This window comes from Eleginops maclovinus, chromosome 4 (genome assembly GCF_036324505.1).
Source record: "Eleginops maclovinus isolate JMC-PN-2008 ecotype Puerto Natales chromosome 4, JC_Emac_rtc_rv5, whole genome shotgun sequence".
Taxonomy (NCBI): Eukaryota; Metazoa; Chordata; class Actinopteri; order Perciformes; family Eleginopidae; genus Eleginops; species Eleginops maclovinus.
Genome location: NC_086352.1, coordinates 12,291,186 through 12,312,771, shown reverse-complemented (window position 1 = coordinate 12,312,771; position 21,586 = coordinate 12,291,186). Strand labels below are relative to the sequence as shown.

Genomic DNA, 21,586 nt, shown 5'->3' with positions numbered 1-21,586 from the left:
AAGGGCTAGCGCTTTTTATGCAAATCATATTATTTAATACAACCCCCCCCCCCCCCCCCCGAACAATTTATATAATTTAATGAAATTCAGAATACTGTTAACCAAAAGCTCATCTTTGAAATTGTCCAAGAAGAGACAAATAATGTTCTTTGAGTTAAGTGAAAGTGAAATCCATTTCAAGGACATCTAACTGATAGTGAAAGACAATCACAATGTATAGCTTTAATTTAATCAAGTTTATTATGTAAAAGAATGACATTAAAGATATAAGACATTAAAGATTATGACACATTAATAAAAAAAAAACTTGAGTAAAACATTCCATTTATATATTGTTAATAGTAACCTTTATACTCTGTTTATAAAGCTGAAGGATTTTTGTTCTTGAGGATACCTTCTCCCCGGAAAGTAGGAAACATCATCTTTCTCAACTGTTCATGGCAATTTAAATGATAATTCTGTGATTGAACATCATGTTAAGAATATTCAATGACAAAAGTTCCACATTTTCTGCGCAAATCTACGGCAAACTAGAGTTAGTAACACCATTGACAGGATTGTGTCATCAGTTTCATATTTTTGTACATTGTCGAAAAAACCCCACTCCACATGTTGATTGTATTTCAATGAGTCAAACAGCAGAAGGAGGAGAAAATACATTTACCAGAATTTAAAAAGTCTTGATTGAATGTAAAACTACATACCCTGTAAGGTGACACCCATTAAAGATTTTATAATTACAGCATCTGAGTTCAGCCATGAAACAGGACCATCCTATTGTGAAATACTTTTATAGATCAACCAAGCTTACCCACATTTAACCAGTCAACATCAAATATTCATACACAGCCAACACAATCCATCATTAGCGCTGATGTTCTGCTACTTCCTACACATATCATTAAAAGTTTAACAGTGTATTAGTCTCGCCTCTGTTACCTCAAGTCCTGCTTCAGATATTGAATCATATTCCAATGTCATGTGTTGTATTATGCTCTTCTTATGGATGTCATGTTTGCCATCAATACCTACAACTAATAACAACTGTTGCTTGATTACACTGTGCATCTGGCAAAGTAAACAGCATGACAGCTTTTCCTGTTCATTGCAGTTTCACATGTGTATATTTATGGATATGCTGTATGTTTGGCAGAAACTTCCTTATTTTTTGCACCTGATAATCATACAATGTATTGAGCATGTTAGGATAAGAGACTTACTGAATGAACTATGCTGAAAAAGTATGACATGAAAAGAAAAGTGATATTTCCCCCAACATTTAATTGGAAAGCTGTTGCTGAGGTGATGCAAAAACTGAGAGGCCAGCGTTAATCACATCCCCTGATATCGTTTAGCTTCAGTGCTGTGTCCCTTAGTCCCAAAATAGATATGTTTTACATTCTAATGACAGCACATTGCTTAAAACATAGACGCCATAGCACATCAGATATCACAATTTAGTGTAAACAGTGGAGTTCCTTCTCCTGACAACCACAGGTCAGAACAAACAGCAGGGTTTTGTCCAACATGCCATAAAAAATGAGACTTTGAGAATCTGTATGTGACACCACAACACCAGCCAATCAACGGGAGCCTGGAGTCTAGATTCAAAAAGACACATTCATCCAGTGCAAACAGGCCCATTAGTAATGCAGAATTACAAATTGTTTGTCACAAAATGAAAAGACGTTCATGAATATGGCAATAATGACGAAAGCTTTCAAGCGGACACACTCACATTACTGTATGCTTTTAAAACCATGGATAAGTGTTCTAATAACAATTGGGAGTATTTCTTCTACTGTCCGATGTACAGGCCAGATATTTCTGGAGTGTAGCGGGAAAGTCCTTGCAAGCATCTGCTGAGCTCCGCCAGACTTTGTTCAGTGTTAGAGCTCGGACAATGAGCCTGGTGCCTCAGATTCTTTCAGTAAAATCCTTTCTAACACTGGCTGACTGCACAAAGGAGCCTGGCTCTGCAAATCAGAGTGAGCTCACAAAGAGCCAAAGGAGGCTGTGCTAGTGATTTACGTTCTCCTTCTCTTAATGTCGGACAACACAGTGACCAAGTAGCATGCAACGCCACGTTTTCTGTATCTTGGCCCCGTCTCGATGGTGTGTAATGCTGTTTTTCAGAGTTTAAATGCTATGAAGTTTTTCTACTTTACACAGAAGTAGCTTTCAGAGTTTAGAAAAAACTATGTATTAGCAAAACAATTAAAACGTCATGACATTTAGTCTTTTCAGCAGCCAACGTGGATCAAACTGAATCACGTCTTTATAAAAACACAGGCAGGCATTGCAGTGGTCTGGGGGGTTTCACTGACAGTTAACAAAACTTTGATTTCTGTCCGAATGAAGATTCAGATTGTCACGATGATCAACAACTGATGTGTTCACTGTACTGAAATGAAGAAATGGAAAATCAGCCTTTTTAAAAGAAATTAACTTCTTTTTTTTTCTACAGGCATGAGAAGCAACAATTCCTTTCCAATGAATAAAACAAACCAGACAGGAGAAGCCATTCAGTCTTGAATAAGAATGAGGCTTGTGTTTAGAGTAGCCTGTTCATTGAGTTGAAGAGAGTGAAAGTCTCATTTCCTGGCTGAGATGCTGACTGATTGAGCTGTTTTACATGCAAATCAAGGCAGCACAGTTCAATTTCTGATGTCCACTGTGCTCCACATCGAGTATTTCTCATGTTTTTGAATGTCCTTGACTTTGATTCCCTTGTCTGGGTCCACTAGAAGGGTTTCAAACATTTCCCCATTGATATCCACTTGTCTGCATCCAGTGATGATGAAAGATATGTTGCCGATTCAAACACTAATCTTGAATCTTATGTGCACTGCAAAAAAAAAAGCTGCTGAAGTCGTGTACTGAGGGTGCATGAGTTGAGTTCACCTTGGATGTCTCACAAGGAATAAAAGACTCACTTGAGGTACATACTGCATGCTTTACCTAAAAACAAACCAAAACTTTTGCTCATGGTAGAAACAATATTCCAGTTGTTCAGAATACTCGTGCAGACCCAAGGATTTGGTTACACATCAGCATGTTAGAGTGATAATACAAACTTTCAGTCATGGTTTGTGAATGACCGGGGTCCCACTGGAGGAGCAGCACGTCTCCCTTTCACCAACAAAATACAGCCTCCGGGAGCAAAGGTCCATCCTAGCCATGGCTGTTGAAGGCAACAAATCTTGCTTGAGAGACGGTGTTAGTGAGCTCAGTCTGCGCTGCTCTCAGACAGAGAACTCAGACCCGCCGCGGCGGCCGTAGGTCAACAGCAAAAGGCGCCTCAGACGCAGGCCTGTGAAAGGATTGCACCACAGCAGGGAGGGCGACCCCCCAAACACAGCTCGCATCCCGTCCCATCTCATGCGACGCTCCCACGTGGGCTTCTCATTTTTAAGACGTTCAATCTCCTGCAAGACATTCAAACGCCTCTGTGAATAAAAGATTACTCATTAAGTTTTCTGTTGCTAACATATACCACCTTATTAGCTTTGGGACAAAACTGAGAGAAAACTGTAGGGCATAAATGCTTATTCAATAAGATTGGTAACATGATGAGACGGAAGGTATTCATCCCGAGTCGGGCTCTCCTGTAATCTTATTCTAAAGCGACTTCATTTGACAGTGACCCGAGCTGCCACACACATAAGGGGAAACGCCTTTGAGAGCTGATGATACTGACCGTCTCGTCGTTGCAGATGGAGTGGAGCTGCGTTCCAAACATCACAGCAGTAAAAGTGAGGAAGAGGATTGCTTCGAGGCAGAGGAAGATCAGCAGAAGCACAGACGCCCCTGGAGAGAAGGAACTGCACTCTGGTGACAGGAGAAGAGGAAATAAGGGGGATTTTGAATTGAAGAACTGAAATGTCAAGTGAAAATCTGACTTAATGAAAATGCAAATATTAATATAGGACTGGATGTGCATACGGTATGTATCCTCCCAAAAACTAGTTACCGGACCAACAAGATGGAAACTGAATGCATAGAAAAAAGGCTGAACTGAATCTATGCAACTAAGGATGAGCTATAAACGTCACTGCTGTACCCTTTCAAAACAGGTAAGCATGAATGAACAATCAGTTGAAAATATTTTCTTGCTCAGTCTGTCTCGTCTTGTAGAGGACTGCAGAAGTTGGAGTACAAGGACGGAAATACTGTCTTCTTTTTCTAGTTAATTCATACAGAGACCCACAAGGGAGCAGGCAAAGATCGATGCAGCTCTGTGATGACCTGCGCAGAGCAGCTTTTCTCCAGCAGGATAACAATCTCTCTTCCTTTTCCACTCTGCCATCTCTCTTCATCTCTTAACTGCCCCAATCGCTTGTATGACTCATCCGACTCATCTCTGTGGCATCCTGTGTTTTTCATTTTGACTCAAACACATGTCAAATTCGACACAGAGAGGTGGCTTACCGTTCCACTGGACTTTAATACAGGTGAAGAAGTGCATCCCACTGAGGCCCAGGGCATGGGCAGAAATCAATGATATGTACATCTGCAGGAATCAGAAGAGAAAGACAGGCAAGGAAATAATGAAAAAGGGACATAGAGAAGACAAAAAAGAGAAGCTATTCCCAAGATGGGTTAGGAGATGGTGTGTTAACGTTGGCTAGCTCATTTCACATTTTATACAATATTTTGAGATGCATTTAAAACCTGTTGTGCTGTGTTTCTTGAATATTCCATCTGTAAGGAGCACAAACTAAACATGTCATCTCACAGTTGAAACCAGACTGCTAAGCCATATATGACATATTTTTATTCCTGTCATTAAAAAATCCAGTCAGCACATAAAGCCATAAAAAAAGTGCTGATGTTGAGTCATAAATGGCTATCTGTGTGCATTTCATGCCGGCCTGCTGTGCACTACATTACTGTGAACCTCAGCTGTAGCAATAATAAGTAATTTCATTCATTTGAAATGAACAACATTAGGTGTCAAGGCGGCTGATGACTTCAGTTATTATAAGTGAACGAAAGGAATCAACGTATCCATAAACTGTGCATCTGTTATCCGTAGTTTTTTCTGTGTACTTACAGTGAAAAGTACAAAGAATCTCTGATTCTTTTCTCCCACGCAGTTATTGACCCAGGGACAGTGGTGATCCATCTTCCGGATACATCTTTTACAAATACTGCCGGCAGCAGAGAGAGAAGATGTTAATGGATGAAACATTGATGCTGCAAATGTGCTCAACTATAGTGCTGCTGTTTACACAAACTTTGTATATATACAACTGTTTCCCAAAGAAGAATTTGGATGGACAGCTGGTGTAAATGAGCATTAGACTGACCTGCAGTGGTGTGCCCTCTCAGGCTTGATGCTGCAACACTTTGGGCACTTGTAGATGACCTCGCCAGGCTTCAGCTGTAAGCTCTCCATGTACTCCTTGGTGGCGTTGCCCTTAGGAACCGCACCCTTAGGTGGGGGGAAGACAGACAAAGACAAATGCTCTCCGTCACAAACGTCCAAATAAATGATTGTGCCGTTACGGTTCAGAGAAGTCAAGCTGTGTCTTGTGTCTGTGTGAAGCAATTTAACAATTGTTTTTAGGCTGTTGAAAAGGATTAGCGTGTATAGACCACATTCAGAACATTAATATAGCAGTATAGAACAAGTTGTCTGGACCAACGGCATCATTACAGCAGGGTAACGCTTATTTTTCTCAGTCATTGTCATGTTGAGAGCTGTGTGAAGGAAATCCATAAGCCATAGATACTGTATGTTTGACAATGAATACTATTGTTGGCCTTAAAATGAAGCAACTGGGCTGTTGGGCTGTAATGCACCAGTTGAGCTAGTTTATCCGAGTCAATATGAGTCAACGTTACAGGAGCAACGCTGACAGTATTTGACCTGATATCCCCTGAAGCATCATTTGGCTGAATTGACAGAAGTCACAATGTATTAGAAACAAAGAAGACAATTATCCCCCTGGCACTGACGCTTCATTGTGCCGTCACACACTGCAGGAAGAAAGTGGGAGAAATGAATATCAAAGGGCTTAATATACAAACACATTTCAAAGCAGCTGTCAACAGAACTTTATGAATTTATATCCAATTCATATCCAAGACGGCTCGACAGCGGCTCTTCTTCCTCCGCAGGCTGCAGAAGTTCAACATGGACTCCAGGATACTCTGCAACTTCTACAGGTGCACCATCAAGAGTATCCTGACTGCATCACGGCCTGGTATGGCAGTTGCACCGCCCTCAACTGTAAGACTCTACAGAGGGTGGTGAAAACTGCTCAGCCCAGGACGGCGCTGCCATCCATGGAGGACCTCTACACCCAGCGGTGTAGGAAGAAGGCCGGTAGGATATTAAAGGACCCCCATCACCCGAGCAACAATCTGTTCTGTCTGCTGCCGTCTGTCAGACAGTACCGCAGCATCCGGACCAAGACCACCAGACTCAGAGACAGTTTTATACGACAGGCTATAAGACTGCTGAACTCCTGAGCTCTGTGAATGTCTACTCACATCTGTTTATAGTACACACTATATTATACACATCTGCCATTGTAGAACTTTCCAGCAGAGGAAACTATTGCTTTATATATATATATATATTTATAAATGATAGGAAGAGTTATGTTTATATTGTATATCAAACCAGGTTACTGTAACTGATTGCTGTAATATCTTTCATGTTATATTAAGGTTTATTTTGTTATCATACTTGGTTTCCGACCTGTGTGTGTATATGCACGACTCGCCACAAGGTGCCTCCCCCTTTTGTTGTTTTCATTCAATTGATGGTCAGGACTGGTACGCCTTGTCGGTGAGTGACTATAAACTAAGCTAGGTTAAATCAGGAATTAATGTTAATATGAACGAGTGTATAATTTCATTGGTTAATTCAGGTTTAGTTTTGTGTTTGCATTGCAGGTTTACAACCTAACTAAATGTCACTAAGTAACTAACGTTACCAACGGGCTAGTGTAGCTGAAACAGTTGGGCTAATCAGTGGGTGAATTTATTGTGTATGTGTGCGCAATAAAACTTCGTAAAGTGACTCGAGTTGTATCCGCCGTACTTGTCCGGATAACCCTTCCAGAGGGGAGTTTATTAAACTATAGCAGGTAGTTTAGTGAAAACCTGGACAGTCATAAATATACGTAATATATGCATCTGTCTATACCTCTGCATACAACAATGTAAAGTATTTAAATGACTGTACAGTATATTTAAATACTTTCAATGTATTCTACATATGTATATATTTCACATCTTTATTGTTATTGTATAAATTTTCTTGTCTAATTTTTGCACTATTTTATTTATCTTATGCACTATGTATGATGAGTGGATGGAGGAGCATGGGATATAAGACTTTCATTGCCATCATATACTTTATCTGCTGTGCATATGACCAATAAAACCTTTGAACCTTAATTTATGAATTTTTATTTTTATGAGGAAAAGTTACCTGCAAAAGTTCTCATTGTTGTGATAATTAAATATAATTTAAAAATGCAAACACTAAGTTTCTGACTTTGTTCCTGGTCCTTTTTTTTTTTATATCGTAAGCTTAAAATGTTGACTACTACCTCTTTTGGACTCTTCTCAAACCCTGCTTTCCTCCTCTTTCCCTCTCCACTTTATCCATCTACATCTTCAACCGTACCCACTCTGGATTCCCTTCACTTCCTTACCGGGTCTGTCAACATGGTGCGCAGATGTGAGGCCAAGGCGAGCACAGCCAGGGAGTTGAAGGTGGCGCCGTTCAGCAGCGAGTACCAGAAGTTCTTGCTGGGCAGCAACATGACAAAGTTCACCACAAATTCAGCGTACAGCACCAGGAACCAGGTCATGCCTGCACACACCATCCCACAGCTGTCCTGGATGAACCACAGTGTACGGTTCCCCCCGGCGGGGCCAGTGTGGGGACCCCCAACCATCACCCCAGCTGCCAGACTCCCTGCCTCCACATCTGCACCTGCCGACAGCAGCGGGTGGTGCTGCTCCATATCCCGCAGCCGGTGGTTTGAAGACTGCATCCTGCACTAGAGAGGAGGAGAAATAAATGAGGCAAAACTTAATTCAGTGCTGCTGTCTTCCAATAAAAAAAGACTGCACATATACAGTAGTGATTTCCATAATAGGCCTACACACTGTTCTTCACAACTATTGGATTAATGCATGCTGGGTAAAATACACAAATGGGAAGCAGCTTTTTGTATTGAAAGATTAAATATTTGAAACAGGAGGGGGGGGGGGGCTGGAAGAGACTGATATGAAGCCAAAAAGATCCACATAGAGATGAGGAAGGAAAATAAAAACAAGAATGGGTGCTTCAATAAAGAAGCTAACAAAAACACTAAAAAGAATAGTATAGAGTATTACTGTACTAGGTTGAACTATACATTATGCAGTGTGAAAGGCCGGCTTAACCATGAAACATGAAGCTTTCTTCAGTCAGTTAAATAAGTAAGAGAAGCAGTTTTTTTCTGAAAAAGTCTACAGTTAGACTTAGGGAATATAATCGAGCAGAAGTCACAGTGTTTCCAATATCATCAGGAAACATCGCAATAGAACCCTGATTTATTGTTTGATGTTTTATGGCAGTCTGACCAGGACCTGACATCTTGCTCAAACCAAAGAGAGACAACGTTCTAATCATTGAACAGTTGAGATTGCAGGGCAAGGCGGACTTAACTCTTCATGCTCAAGGCCGCGTGAGTCATTGGAGTTTCTCTTGTGTTTTAATGTCAAGGTCACAAGAGAGTGTTGGCAACCTGCCTGAGAGACTATGTCCGCAGCTTGAAGATAAATCAATAGCCAACCTGATCCCTTTGGGAAACTGATCCTCCAGCTGAGGAACATGTGAGGAATACAGGCTAATAATAATCCGGAGACTCAGTTACCTCCTGTCGGCACGCTTCACTGTGACTCACTGAGGCAAACAATACCAATAATCCGAAGCAGGACAATAACATACTCATAAATCTGTGAATTTAGGTTTCTTTGGTGTTAAAAACATCGCAATTTAAACTACAGTTAGATTCACTTTAACTCAAATTAAAACTGTCCTTACACAAATACCTTTATTATGTAGATACTTCATAATTAATGTATTTAATAAACTCTTATTTGGCACCATATTAGACACTAAAAGACATGCATTATTCCTTCTAAAGACTTAATGAAACACAAAAGATGCCCAGTAGATTTATTGTGAAGATGAGTATATGCTCATTCAGAATTTAGGAGATTAAGATTAGTGTTCAAATCCTGAGCCACAAACTACATCAAAGCTTTTCCTTCATCCCAATAACATTTGGGAGGCTACTGATAATAAAAAATATAGTTAAACAGTGTAACTTTAGAGCCTTTACTCCATAATATACTGAAACGAAGTTGTTAAATAGATTATTGACATGGCATTGAGATTCCTTTAAAGATTGTAATTGCAATGCACGTGTTGTGCTGTTACGACTCTGTCTTTGTCAGATCCACTCATTTATATACAGCCTCTTCATTCCTGAAATAAAACAGACACAGCTGGAATAACAAGCGTACTGAGTTATGCTTTAGCGGTAACACTACCTCATTTTTGGTCATAACTTAGCCACACTATGGACTCCAGCTGTAGAAGTGTTTATTACATTAGCTGTTACTTTAACTGTGGTGTAATGCTTTGAAGCAGATCACTGCTTCCTTCTGCTAAACAGTTTAATCAAGTTAGATATTTCCAGTGATATGGGTGGTGCAGCGCTAAGCTTTCAGTCTTCAGCTGACCAGCCAACCAGGCAGCATTTAAAACGCCACACCGCTGTACATTTCTGCTTGCATCCTAAACTGTCCATGTCAGCGGGTGTCATTCAAACTGCTTGCAAAATGGATATGCCAACAGGACGGACTTCATGGTTTGAAAAAGCTGAAATCATACCCCAATAAAGATGTCTCCCGGGCAGTCAGAAAAACAGAGACCCAGCAAGGAGTCCAGTTCATGGGCATTGATTGAGAGGAAGTATCATTTGTGTGTTTCCTGCTAGAGACTATTCTATTATTTGTTATGCAATAAGCCAGGAAAGAAAGTAAGAGGCTGGTAATCTGGTGTAATTGGGTCGGTTATAGACTTGTCTGGTGACAGGCTAGTGGTGTTCTCCCAGAAAATGTAATAGTTAGTGATTTTAAATCTCTAATGCTGTCTTTAAAACAGCTTACCTGAGGTTATGACGCTCAAACGCTATGTGGCGCATCATTTAAATGTCAATATCTGACATAGAAACACACACTTTCCAGTAGCTTCTGAGTTCAGACTAGTGTGTGAATGTGTAATAAGATGTAACATAGACTTTCACTTATATGCTTAACAAGTTTTCTATGGGTCTTGGAGGGGTCAACTTACATCAAAATGGCAGTGTCAGGTTACATTTTACAGAACCGACACATGTCCTCTGTGACTGATGAGCATTTATGTTAGCTAAGAATAACGAATGACATTTCTTATTTATTTGATTTAAACATGACAGAGACATCACTTATCGCAAAACAGTGGTTTATTATTTGGATTTCTGTGCTTCAGTAGATCATTTAATGTCCCCGAAATTAAATCATACTGTGGCTTGCTGTTGAACACTTTTGTAAGGATAGCAGACCAGTTGCCTTTCTAGCAAAAATAATACCCATTTAGAGATTGACTGCTCAATATGCTGCTTTTAAAACGCTCACAAAAATGTCAGTGGGGATTGAAGTACAGTCAGTACGAAGAAATAGAAAAATAAGCTTTTCATTTTGTGTGTTCCATCTAAAAAAAAACGGTAAGAGGATTATCTTTGGTGAGACTTTTACCCAGGATTTTTACTTCCAAAATAGTACACTAAAGCTTCTGGACACCCACAATCTTGTTATTATGGGGCAAGATACATCGTCCCCCACCCACACATTTGTATCTTTCTTACGAGTCCATCCAACTTCCAGCTGACTACAGGTGTAATCAGTCAGCGTAATTGTGGGTGTGTACTGCAGTGGCCTTTAAATCATAGCTGTTATGAAAGAATGAAACTAATATATAAATGGCATTTGACTACATGTGTGAGCCCCATCATGATACTTTACGTATGTGTTCAACACTGTAGTGATTCAATTGTCTCTATTAAGGACAAATATAAAACAGTATGTGTGAAAATATCCTTATTAAATAACAGAAGCAGATGTGTTCTCTATTGTGCATAATGAAAAGACAAGGGAGGTCTCAGGCTGATTTGGATCAGGGCGGAGACCTGCAGGTTTGCTCTTAAACGCCTGACAATTTTTTCAATTCTTTGTTTATTTTTGTACTTTGGCTGTGCTTGCAGTTGAAAATACCTGACCAATCCCATTTATTAACTGTAAACACATCATCAAGTAGCCTTAACAGAGTGATAACGAGAGTGGACAAAAATAAACAGCCGTCACACTTTGAGTTAGTGAATGCTTGATGCCAAAACAGCAGAACTGCCTTACAAAAAGATGAAGGCTGGACATCAGGCTTTAGGGAATCAATATAGCACTAATTTAAATGGTTGAGGCTTTTGTTAAGAGCATCACCGAGTGAACAAATAGACAAAAATAAGATGTATCAGGATCTTCGAAAATGAAAGTGACTGATTGTTCTCTGGCTCATGCGTTCACTTTGCAGGATTTATTCAGAGCAGTGTGTCAAAATCACGGGATATGAATCACAAACTGTTTTTGTAGGTTAGGAAATATTGGAAACAAGGGGCTAAATCACATTTGAAAAATACTGGCGAGTGGTATAAGGAATAACTCAAATAAGCCTATCATGTGCGGGAATTAGGTTTTATTGGTGAAAATAAGATAAGATGGAAATTGTATTCATAAAGGAACCATATACTATAGGCTGAGGGGAATTGCTCCACATGCTAGAAATACCAGCAGATACACCCTCTCTACCAACACGAAACCCTTACCTCTTATTAAGAACAGTCTGTGAAACTTGACTATAACAACTGTAAAATGTCAAGAAATATTACCGGTCAGAATTAAATGTATTTGTAAAAGTGCCTGCCAAAGGACGCCTCTGTCATTTCTATTTTTTTGAAGTTTATTTAAAAACAAAAAGTGTTGTTTCCCACTAATCACCGGCAGCATGCTGTTTTTCTATAGGTTTTTTTTTTTTAATAGAGCAGGAAACGCTACTGGCCATTTAGAGGCGTATTGATTCCTGTGGTCAATCAATGAAAGAGAGGTCCATGAAAGCCACAGCAGCTGGCTGTCCAGCTGCCTGCCCTTCCCAGTCAGAGGAAACCACACAAGAGCCACTGGTCCCTGTCTCTCCCCCTCTTCTTGTCTCTCTTTTTCTCCTCTCTCTGGCATACACAACCAGCAGTAACCTCAGTGTCATACGGCTCACTCTGCAGCCTCACCCTGTTGCAGAGTCATCACACACTAAGTCTTTTCAAGGGCTGGCGTCTAGTGTAAATATCAATGAGATGAAACAGCAGCCCAAAATATTCCTGAAAGATAGAGGATTTGATTTGCTAAATGAGTTTTATGTTTCACTGTCGCATTTCCAAATTGCCGAACAGCTTTTTGGCAATCCTACTGTCAATTCTACTGAAGACAGTGACAAACAAAAACAAACCGAAGAAAGAAACAAGTAAGGTTGCAAATGATCTGCAGTTAGTCATTGTCTACAACTCAGTGTTTTCAAAGAAAACCTCAGTTTAGCTATAGCAAAAGCTGAAATAAGGAATGCCACCCTTCCAGCTTTTGCATAAGAGCTGAACAGACATGAAATTGAACATGAGGACATGAGGTTCCATGAGTTGCTTTGCTCTGTTCGCCCTTTCAGCACATTCTACTCTCTGAAACGAAAGACGTACAAATTGAGAACATTTATGGGGGAAACTGACTGTGTCGCCATTAGGGCGATATATTTTGACTTTTATTTTGACACATTGAGAAAGAATACAAACTTTTACTTTGATACAATTTCCTGTAACTTCCTTACCACTTCCTGCCTTGTCATCAGTTACTTCCCACTCAGTTCCTATCTGTTGAAAACAGTTAATACTTAAGAATTCCTGACCGTGAAAGATGCTAGAAGCAAAGTCGTAAGTAAAACTCATTGTTAAGTTAAATAATTGATAGATTAAGTTAAGTTTAAAGTTGAAAGAGAAGGTAATAATAGTCTTAAAAGATCGTTTTTATTTACATGTATTTACAAGGATATTTCATAAGACTTCATGTGAAGCTGAACTTTATGTTAAAAAATGTCAAACTTTGTTTTGTTGCAGTTTTCACTCTGCCATGTAATGCTGGAATCTTCAGTAAACAACAGTGAAATGTTAACTACGACACAGACTCCTGGTTATTGCGTCAGAGTTTAACTTGTTGGATAGCTTCAGTTGTTACACTGCAGTGAAGACAACACAGTGAAAAGACTGAGAAGTTAGCATTGAATAACGAGTCAAGATGGAAACTACATCTAATAAATCAAGAAAAAGTGGAAGCAGCTTTCATTCATCTGCCTCATCAACCAATGCTTTACTTCGTGCACGAGCAAAAGCAGCAGCTACTAAAGTGCGTGCCGAATATGCTGAGCAAGAAGCCAAAGCTAGGATAGAAAAAGTGAAAAAAGAGACTGAGGCTGAAACACTAGCCATCTGCCGTGAAGCAGCAGAAGCTGAAGCCGTAGCAGCTGTCTGGGAATCAGCAGTTTCAGGAAGCAACAATTATATTGTGCTGGATGAAACAAATTCAACAGAACAAAGCAAACTTGAACGGACAAGTGAATACATCCAAACTCACTTCCATTCCACTAACTCCGTCCAACAAACAGCCATGAAGGCTAGTTCGCCACCAACTCAACCAATTACCTATGCCACTCTCAGTTATAGCCCGAACAACCCCTTTGTTTCACGCCATCAGCCGCCTGTTTTTTCATACGACAGCACAAACAATGTGGATTTTACAGACTATGACTTAGTCTATGCGCCACCAGCAGCCAAAGAGTCAGTCAGCCAGAATCCATTTACCCGAGAAGGTCCGCGGGTTATTCCCAAGACTCTTACCTCGCAGATCAGTGACTTGAATATTGGAGCTCCATCCTTCAACCCCCAGCCAACAAATACTCAAAGTATGCCTGCAACTGAACACCTGGCACAATATTTAGCTCGGCGTGACCTAGTGAATACAAGTTTGTACGAGTTTGATGATAAACCTGAAAATTATCGTGCTTGGCTGTCATCATACAAAAATGCCACTCAAGGACTTGGTCTCACAGCCACTGAGGAATTGGACTTGATGACGCGATGGCTTGGAAAAGAGTCCAGCAACCAGGTGAAACGTCTCCGTGCAGTGCACATAGCAAGTCCACAAATAGCACTGGGGAAAGCTTGGGAACGTCTTCAGGAGTGTTATGCAGCCCCAGAGGTGATTGAAAAGGCCCTCTTTACCCGACTGGATGCATTTCCCAGAGTCTCAGCCAAGGAAAATCTGAAGCTACGAGAGCTAGCGGACCTGCTTATGGAAGTGCAGTGTGCTAAAGAAGATGGCTACTTACCAGGCCTGTCCTACCTGGACACGACACGCGGAATTGAACCCATAGTGACCAAGCTGCCTTATGGACTCCAGGAAAAATGGATCTCGGCCGGTTCTAAGTATAAAGAAGCAAATGGAGGACGGTTCCCACCGTTTGATTACTTCACGAAACTCATATGCTATGAGGCCAAGAAGAGAAATGACCCTAGCTTTGCCTTTTTAAATACCACCACAATGTCATCTGTCAGAGCTGAAGGTGCCTTTCCTAAAACCTTCAAGAAACCCATTGCAGTTCACAAGATCAATGTCACTCCCACAGAGTCAAATGTCTCTAGTGATCCGAGTAAGATCTGCCCAATACATGCAAAACCCCACCCACTGAAGAAGTGCAAAGCCTTCAGAGCCGAAACTCTTGATGACAGAAAGGTATTTCTGAAAGAAAACGGAATCTGCTTTAAGTGCTGTAGCTCAACCAACCATATGGCAAAGGACTGCACTACAATTGTTAAGTGTTTTGAGTGTGACAGCACCCGACATATCTCAGCTATGCACCCAGGACCAGCACCGCACCTCACGGCTCCTCTGACCTCGCCACAGCATGGCGGGGAGGGAGAAGAGGTAAACGACACCAGTGAGGTTAGCGCAAGCTGCACAGCAGTATGTGGTACAGGACAAGTCGGACGGTCATGCTCCAAGATATGCCTGGCAAGAGTGTACCAGAAAGACCACCCAGAGGAAGCCATCAAGGCCTACGTCGTGTTAGACGACCAAAGCAACCGATCGTTGGCCAAGTCCAGTTTCTTTGACAAGTTTGACATCCACACTAAGCCATATCCTTACCAACTGAAAACATGTTCTGGTATAGTAGACACTTTCGGCAGAAGGGCATCAGATTTTATCGTGGAGTCCCTCAATGGAAAAGTTAGGATTCCCTTACCACCACTCACTGAGTGTAATGACTTACCTGATAATCGGTCTGAAATTCCCACACCAAATGCCGCTCTGCATCAGCCTCACCTGTCAAAGGTAGCAGAACACATCCCAAAGCTGGACCCCACTGCTGAAATCCTCCTGCTGCTAGGGAGAGACGCAATCAGGGCACACAAAGTAAGGGAACAAATAAATGGCCCCGCCAATGCACCCTTCGCACAACGCCTTGACTTAGGCTGGGTGCTGGTCGGAGAAGTCTGTCTAGGGAGCACACACAAGCCGAACGTCAGTTCCTTCCGGACGGCCATGGTCGACTGTCATCGGCCCTCACTCTTCCAGCCATGCACAAGCCTTAAGCACATTAAAGAGGAACTTCACGACAGACTGCCAGGAAACAGTGCCTTACCACCCAGAGCTAAGGAACACAGTCTGGGTCAAAATGTGTTTGACTGCACGGAACAGGACAATAAGCTAGCACCTTCAATCGAAGATGAAACTTTCCTCAAAATGATGGACAAAGACGTCTACAGAAACGATTCACACAGCTGGGTTGCTCCATTGCCGTTCAGACTACCTAGGCAACAGCTTCCCAACAACCGCGAGCAAGCACTCAAGCGGTTTGGCTCACTCCAACGCCAATTCAAAAGAAAGCCAGAAATGCAACAGCAATACGTGGAATTTATGGGTAAACTGCTGAAAAACAACCATGCTGAGGTGGCACCAGAGCTAAGAGAAGAAGAGTGCTGGTATTTACCAAGCTTTGCCGTGTATCACCCACAGAAACCCGATCAAATCAGGGTAGTGTTTGATTCAAGTGCCCAACAGTCTGGGATCTCCTTGAATAACGTGCTCTTGACTGGACCGGATCTGAACAACACCCTTCTAGGAGTGCTCATGCGGTTCCGAAAGGACAAGGTCGCTGTGATGGCAGACATTCAACAAATGTTTTACTGCTTCCTTGTGGACGAAAAGCACAGAAACTACCTGCGATTCTTATGGTTCAAGGACAACAACGTAGCCAACGAGGTCATTGACTACAGAATGAAAGTTCATGTTTTCGGGAACAGCCCATCTCCTGCAGTGTCGATCTATGGGCTCAGAAGAGCCATCAGAGATGGCGCAGAAAAATATGGAACAGACACAGTCAACTTCGTCGAACGGCACTTTTATGTTGATGACGGCCTCTGTTCTGTCCCAACTGATGCAGAGGCTATTGGGCTGCTTCATAGGACTCAAGCCTCACTTGCTGAGTCTAACTTGAGGCTCCACAAATTTGTCTCAAACAGTCAGGCTGTCTTGGAAGCCTTCCCAAGTGAGGACTGCGTACAAGCCAAAAGGGATGTAGACCTCAGTGGAGATGAGTCACCCACCCAACGCAGCTTGGGGCTCCTGTGGGAAATAGCAAGTGACACATTCACCTTCTCTGTGTCAACCGACACCAAACCATTCACCCGTCGAGGGGTTCTTTCAATGGTGAACAGTGTCTTTGACCCTTTAGGGTTTCTGGCTCCAGTTACGATCCAAGGCAGGGGCCTTCTCAGAGAGTTGAATTCTGAGACATCGGAGTGGGACACCCCATTGCCTGAAGATAAGTTAGGCAAGTGGGAAGCTTGGAGAAACTCGCTTCAAGACTTGAGGCACTTTCATATACCTAGGATGTACACAGGCATCTGCCCAGCCAAGGCTGAGCGAGTAGAACTCCACGTCTTTAGCGATGCATCTGTGAAGGCCATTGGTGCCGTAGCCTACCTGAAAGCCATCCAAGAAGACACAGTAGACGTGGGATTTGTCATGGCAAAAGCCAAACTTGCCCCTCAATCAGACCCGACCATTCCCAGACTTGAACTGTGTGCAGCAGTCTTAGCAGTGGAAATAGCTGAGCTGATTCAGGATGAACTGGATCTAAAGCTGGATGCCACAAAGTTCTACACTGATAGCAAAGTTGTCCTTGGATACATTTACAACCAGTCCAGACGGTTCTATGTGTACGTCCATAATCGGGTCCAGCGTATACGCCAGTCTACCATCCCTGAACAATGGCACTACGTGAACACCGAAGACAATCCGGCTGACCTGGCGTCGCGGTCGGTCCCAGCAGCACACCTCACAAAGACAATGTGGTTCAACGGACCAACCTTCCTGCGCAAGCCCTCTGTTCAGCCAGACCCTGCCTCAGTCATACCTCAGTCATTCAGCATAGTCTCACCAGAGTCAGATGCAGAGGTCCGTCCAGCGGTGAAGAGCTACATTACTGATCTACAAGGGAAAGTTCTCAGCACAGAGCGCTTTGAAAGGTTCTCCACATTCGACACTCTCCAACGAGCCATCGCACTCCTTATTCATATAGGGAGATCCTTCAGCACTCCGACAGGCAAGTGCAAGGGATGGCATCACTGTGACTTACCTCGTTCAGTGGATGAGCTTTCCCAAGCAAGAGAAGTCATCATCAGAGCTGTTCAGAGGAATACCTTTGTGAAGGAATTTGAAGCTCTGGAGAGAGGAAAGCAAGTTCCGTTAAGCAGCTGCCTACGCTTTCTCAACCCAGTCTTACAGGATGACCTCCTCTGCCTTGGAGGCAGACTGAAGAATGCAGATGTGTCCATTGAACAAAAGAACCCTGTCATTCTCCCAAAAGAACACCATGTGTCCTTGCTTCTCACCAGATACCACCATGCCCAAGTAAAGCATCAGGGTCGCCAGTTAACAGAAGGTGCTGTACGAGCTGCTGGGCTCTGGATCCTGGGAGGCAAGCGGCTCGTTAACTCAACTATTCACAAGTGCATCACCTGTCGCAGACTTAGAGGACGGATGCAGGAACAAAAAATGGCAGATTTGCCCACAGAACGCCTTACAACCTGCCCTCCCTTCACGTATGTGGGACTGGATGTCTTCGGACCCTGGCACGTCTCCACCAGACGCACCAGAGGGACACAACCTCAGAGCAAGTGCTGGGCCATACTATTCTGCTGCATGAGCTCCAGGGCAGTTCACATCGAGGTGATTACCTCAATGGACACCTCAAGCTGCATAAACGCATTGAGGCGTTTCTTTGCCATAAGAGGACCAGCCAAACAACTGAGGTCAGACTGCGGCACAAATTTCATTGGGGCTTGCAAAGAACTTGGGCTGAGTGCAGATCAACCAGACAGCACAGTGCAGAGGTATCTGCAACATCAAGGATGCTCCTGGGTGTTTAACCCGCCTCATGCCTCACACATGGGGGGTTCATGGGAGCGCCTCATTGGGTTAGCCCGAAGAATCCTGGATTCGACGCTCCGCGAACACAGCACTCGCCTAACTCATGATGTTCTGTGCACACTAATGGCAGAAGTGACAGCAATTCTGAACGCAAGACCACTAGTTCCAGTATCGAATGATCCCGAGAATCCATTCATCCTCACACCATCGATGCTGTTAACGCAGAAAGTGGGCGTCCCACCACCTCCAGGTGACTTCACAGGCAGAGACCTCCTCACGAAGCAGTGGAGACAAGTACAAGCATTATCCAACTTGTTCTGGAACCGTTGGAGACAAATGTACCTGTCAACCTTACAAAGCCGCAAGAAATGGACAAGGTCCCACCAGAACCTGCAAGACGGTGACATCGTCCTCCTCAAAGACAACCAAGCTGCCCGCAACAACTGGCCTTTGGCAGTGGTCACAAAGGCTATTCCAGGAACAGATGGAAGAGTCCGTAAGGTGGAACTAAAGACAGCAAACCAAGGCCAACCAAAGACTTACCTTAGACCAGTGACGGAAACGGTTTTGCTTCTTCATAAGAACTGATGTTTCAGTTGTAGATCTTAGTTGAATGTAATGTTCATGCTAGTATAGTGACCTCACAGTGGTCACAGCGGGGAGTGTGTCGCCATTAGGGCGATATATTTTGACTTTTATTTTGACACATTGAGAAAGAATACAAACTTTTACTTTGATACAATTTCCTGTAACTTCCTTACCACTTCCTGCCTTGTCATCAGTTACTTCCCACTCAGTTCCTATCTGTTGAAAACAGTTAATACTTAAGAATTCCTGACCGTGAAAGATGCTAGAAGCAAAGTCGTAAGTAAAACTCATTGTTAAGTTAAATAATTGATAGATTAAGTTAAGTTTAAAGTTGAAAGAGAAGGTAATAATAGTCTTAAAAGATCGTTTTTATTTACATGTATTTACAAGGATATTTCATAAGACTTCATGTGAAGCTGAACTTTATGTTAAAAAATGTCAAACTTTGTTTTGTTGCAGTTTTCACTCTGCCATGTAATGCTGGAATCTTCAGTAAACAACAGTGAAATGTTAACTACGACACAGACTCCTGGTTATTGCGTCAGAGTTTAACTTGTTGGATAGCTTCAGTTGTTACACTGCAGTGAAGACAACACACTGACCTTTTATTTTCTCTCCTCACAAGAACATGATTTATTGTTCACCTCCTGGAGCAGCATTCAGGATAATGTACATATGAAGCCTGGCGTGGAGGCTGACACCTGGAAAATGTCACACAAACACACACAAAATGAATTAAATGTAATCAAAATATATTAACACACAAACACACCAGTCTGTTTGTTTATTATACACCAAACTAAAGCTCTTTATAACACTTAAAAACACTATGAATTTTGTTAAAAGGGTTTATTTATATGGAGTGTGGACCAAACCTTAAAAATGCCTTTCAATGAAATGGCTAAAAGTTGAATAAACACTTCTCTCTAACAGCTTCCACCGAAATGTTTGTAGTAAAGTCTTCACGTAGTCAGTTGTATGAGACTGCATTATGTTATGAATGGCTTATAAACTGGCAACTGGATTTAAAAACATTTACTGCTACAATACTGCTATTCATAGCAATGTAGTGACACTGCGAGTATTTACTGCTAATATTATGTTGAGTGATCTCAGATCTTTCTATACTGTCTGGAATCTGGAATGTAAATGTATCCTGTCCTGTGTTTTGACCACAGTGGCTATACTGAGATACTGACATGACTGATATTAACCGAGAACCACTTTCGAGAACATGCGGTTTATTTCGTAAATACTATGCTTGAGTGTCCCTCCTTCCTGACGCGAAACCATTCGGATTGGTCGATACTGAAAACTCGAAAATATGCATTGTAGCCTCTTTTCATTTACTACACTGAAATGTAAGTGACAGTTTAAATATTGAAATTGGGATATAGGAAACGCTATTTTATAGACGAGCCTTCCTCCATTTCCAGCGAAATATTAGGCTACTTTGATTTAAACAGAAATCTCTGCAGCAATGATATCTGTAAAGGTCGTGACTTAAACTGAACACTATTCACACACGCGCGCGCGCATGCACACACGCTCACTCACTCACACACACACTCACTCACTCATTCACTCACACACACACACACTCACATACACAGTTTGCTAGACTGACACTTCTCATGCGCATTGTAAATCTGTCTAGCTAACTAGCCACATACAGAAGCTAACACCGCGAGCATGCTAACGCAGGATACGACCGAGGAGTGCCAGTGCAGAGCCTCCCTAGTGACAGCTGAATGACATACCTTAATACTGTTAATTTATTGTGGTGGGAACGCCGTCTTAATACATCTTGAAGTCCCGTTTGAGATAATGTGCAGTTTTAACGCGGCCGTGCCCGCAACAGCAGCAACATATCGCTCTAACAACGGGCTGACTGACAGTCGGTGACCAGTAACGACGCTGCTTCCGGGGTTTGCCTCGGATTTTCTCCGTCAGCGTTCGTGAATGTCCGGAGAAATAGTGTTTGCTTGAAAAGCGTCCCCTGGTGGATTGTGAGAGAATTGCCACTACAAAACTGCGATAATTGCAGTTTTCCACTAGTGGGTGATATTGGCTGAATAAAATGACACCCCTCCCAAGTTAACTTTGAGAAACAATACTCAAAGTATTTAAAACAGAAGTAAAAGTTATAACTGTCATGAAGGCGGCAAGGCAGCACAGGGTCACACGCCAACAGAATCAGGGGCAGTTTTATCCCACAAGCATTAGACTGCTAAACTCCTTAGCTCTGTGCCTTCACGACTTCATACCATTCATCTGTTTGCATCTCACATGTTTATCCATTATTACAATATGCAGTATTTTATTTAATTGTACAGCATATTTTCTCATTTTTTCC

General features: G+C 42.2%; 1 protein-coding gene across 3 annotated transcripts; it reads right to left on the bottom strand.

Annotated features, from left to right (window-relative positions):
* Window positions 1-217: 217 nt before the first annotated feature.
* On the bottom strand, window positions 218-21,157 carry zdhhc7 (zinc finger DHHC-type palmitoyltransferase 7). Of its 3 annotated transcripts, none has more exons than XM_063881533.1 (8): window positions 20,991-21,157; window positions 19,833-19,931; window positions 7,677-8,027; window positions 5,313-5,437; window positions 5,057-5,153; window positions 4,432-4,513; window positions 3,701-3,831; window positions 218-3,449 (listed from the first exon to the last, which is right to left on the bottom strand). In XM_063881533.1, the coding sequence occupies exons 3-8, from the start codon at window positions 8,019-8,021 to the stop codon at window positions 3,246-3,248; spliced, it is 984 nt and encodes a 327-aa protein (XP_063737603.1). In that variant the 5' UTR covers window positions 8,022-8,027; window positions 19,833-19,931; window positions 20,991-21,157; the 3' UTR covers window positions 218-3,245. The 3 variants fall into 3 exon arrangements, with proteins under 3 accessions (XP_063737603.1, XP_063737605.1, XP_063737604.1); XM_063881535.1 differs by having other exon boundaries at window positions 218-3,428; XM_063881534.1 differs by having other exon boundaries at window positions 7,677-8,022.
* Window positions 21,158-21,586: the final 429 nt, after the last annotated feature.

Bases quoted from the DNA above. Each gene is read 5' to 3' on its own strand.
- zdhhc7 (XM_063881533.1), bottom strand. From the start codon at position 8,021: ATGCAGTCTTCAAACCACCGGCTGCGGGATATGGAGCAGCACCACCCG. The intron at 5,154-5,312 runs GTCAGTCTAATG...TGCTGCCGGCAG, and splicing joins GAGAGGGCACACCACTGCAG to TATTTGTAAAAGATGTATCC. The intron at 3,450-3,700 runs GTCAGTATCATC...TTTTATTCACAG, and splicing joins CCATCTGCAACGACGAGACG to AGGCGTTTGAATGTCTTGCA.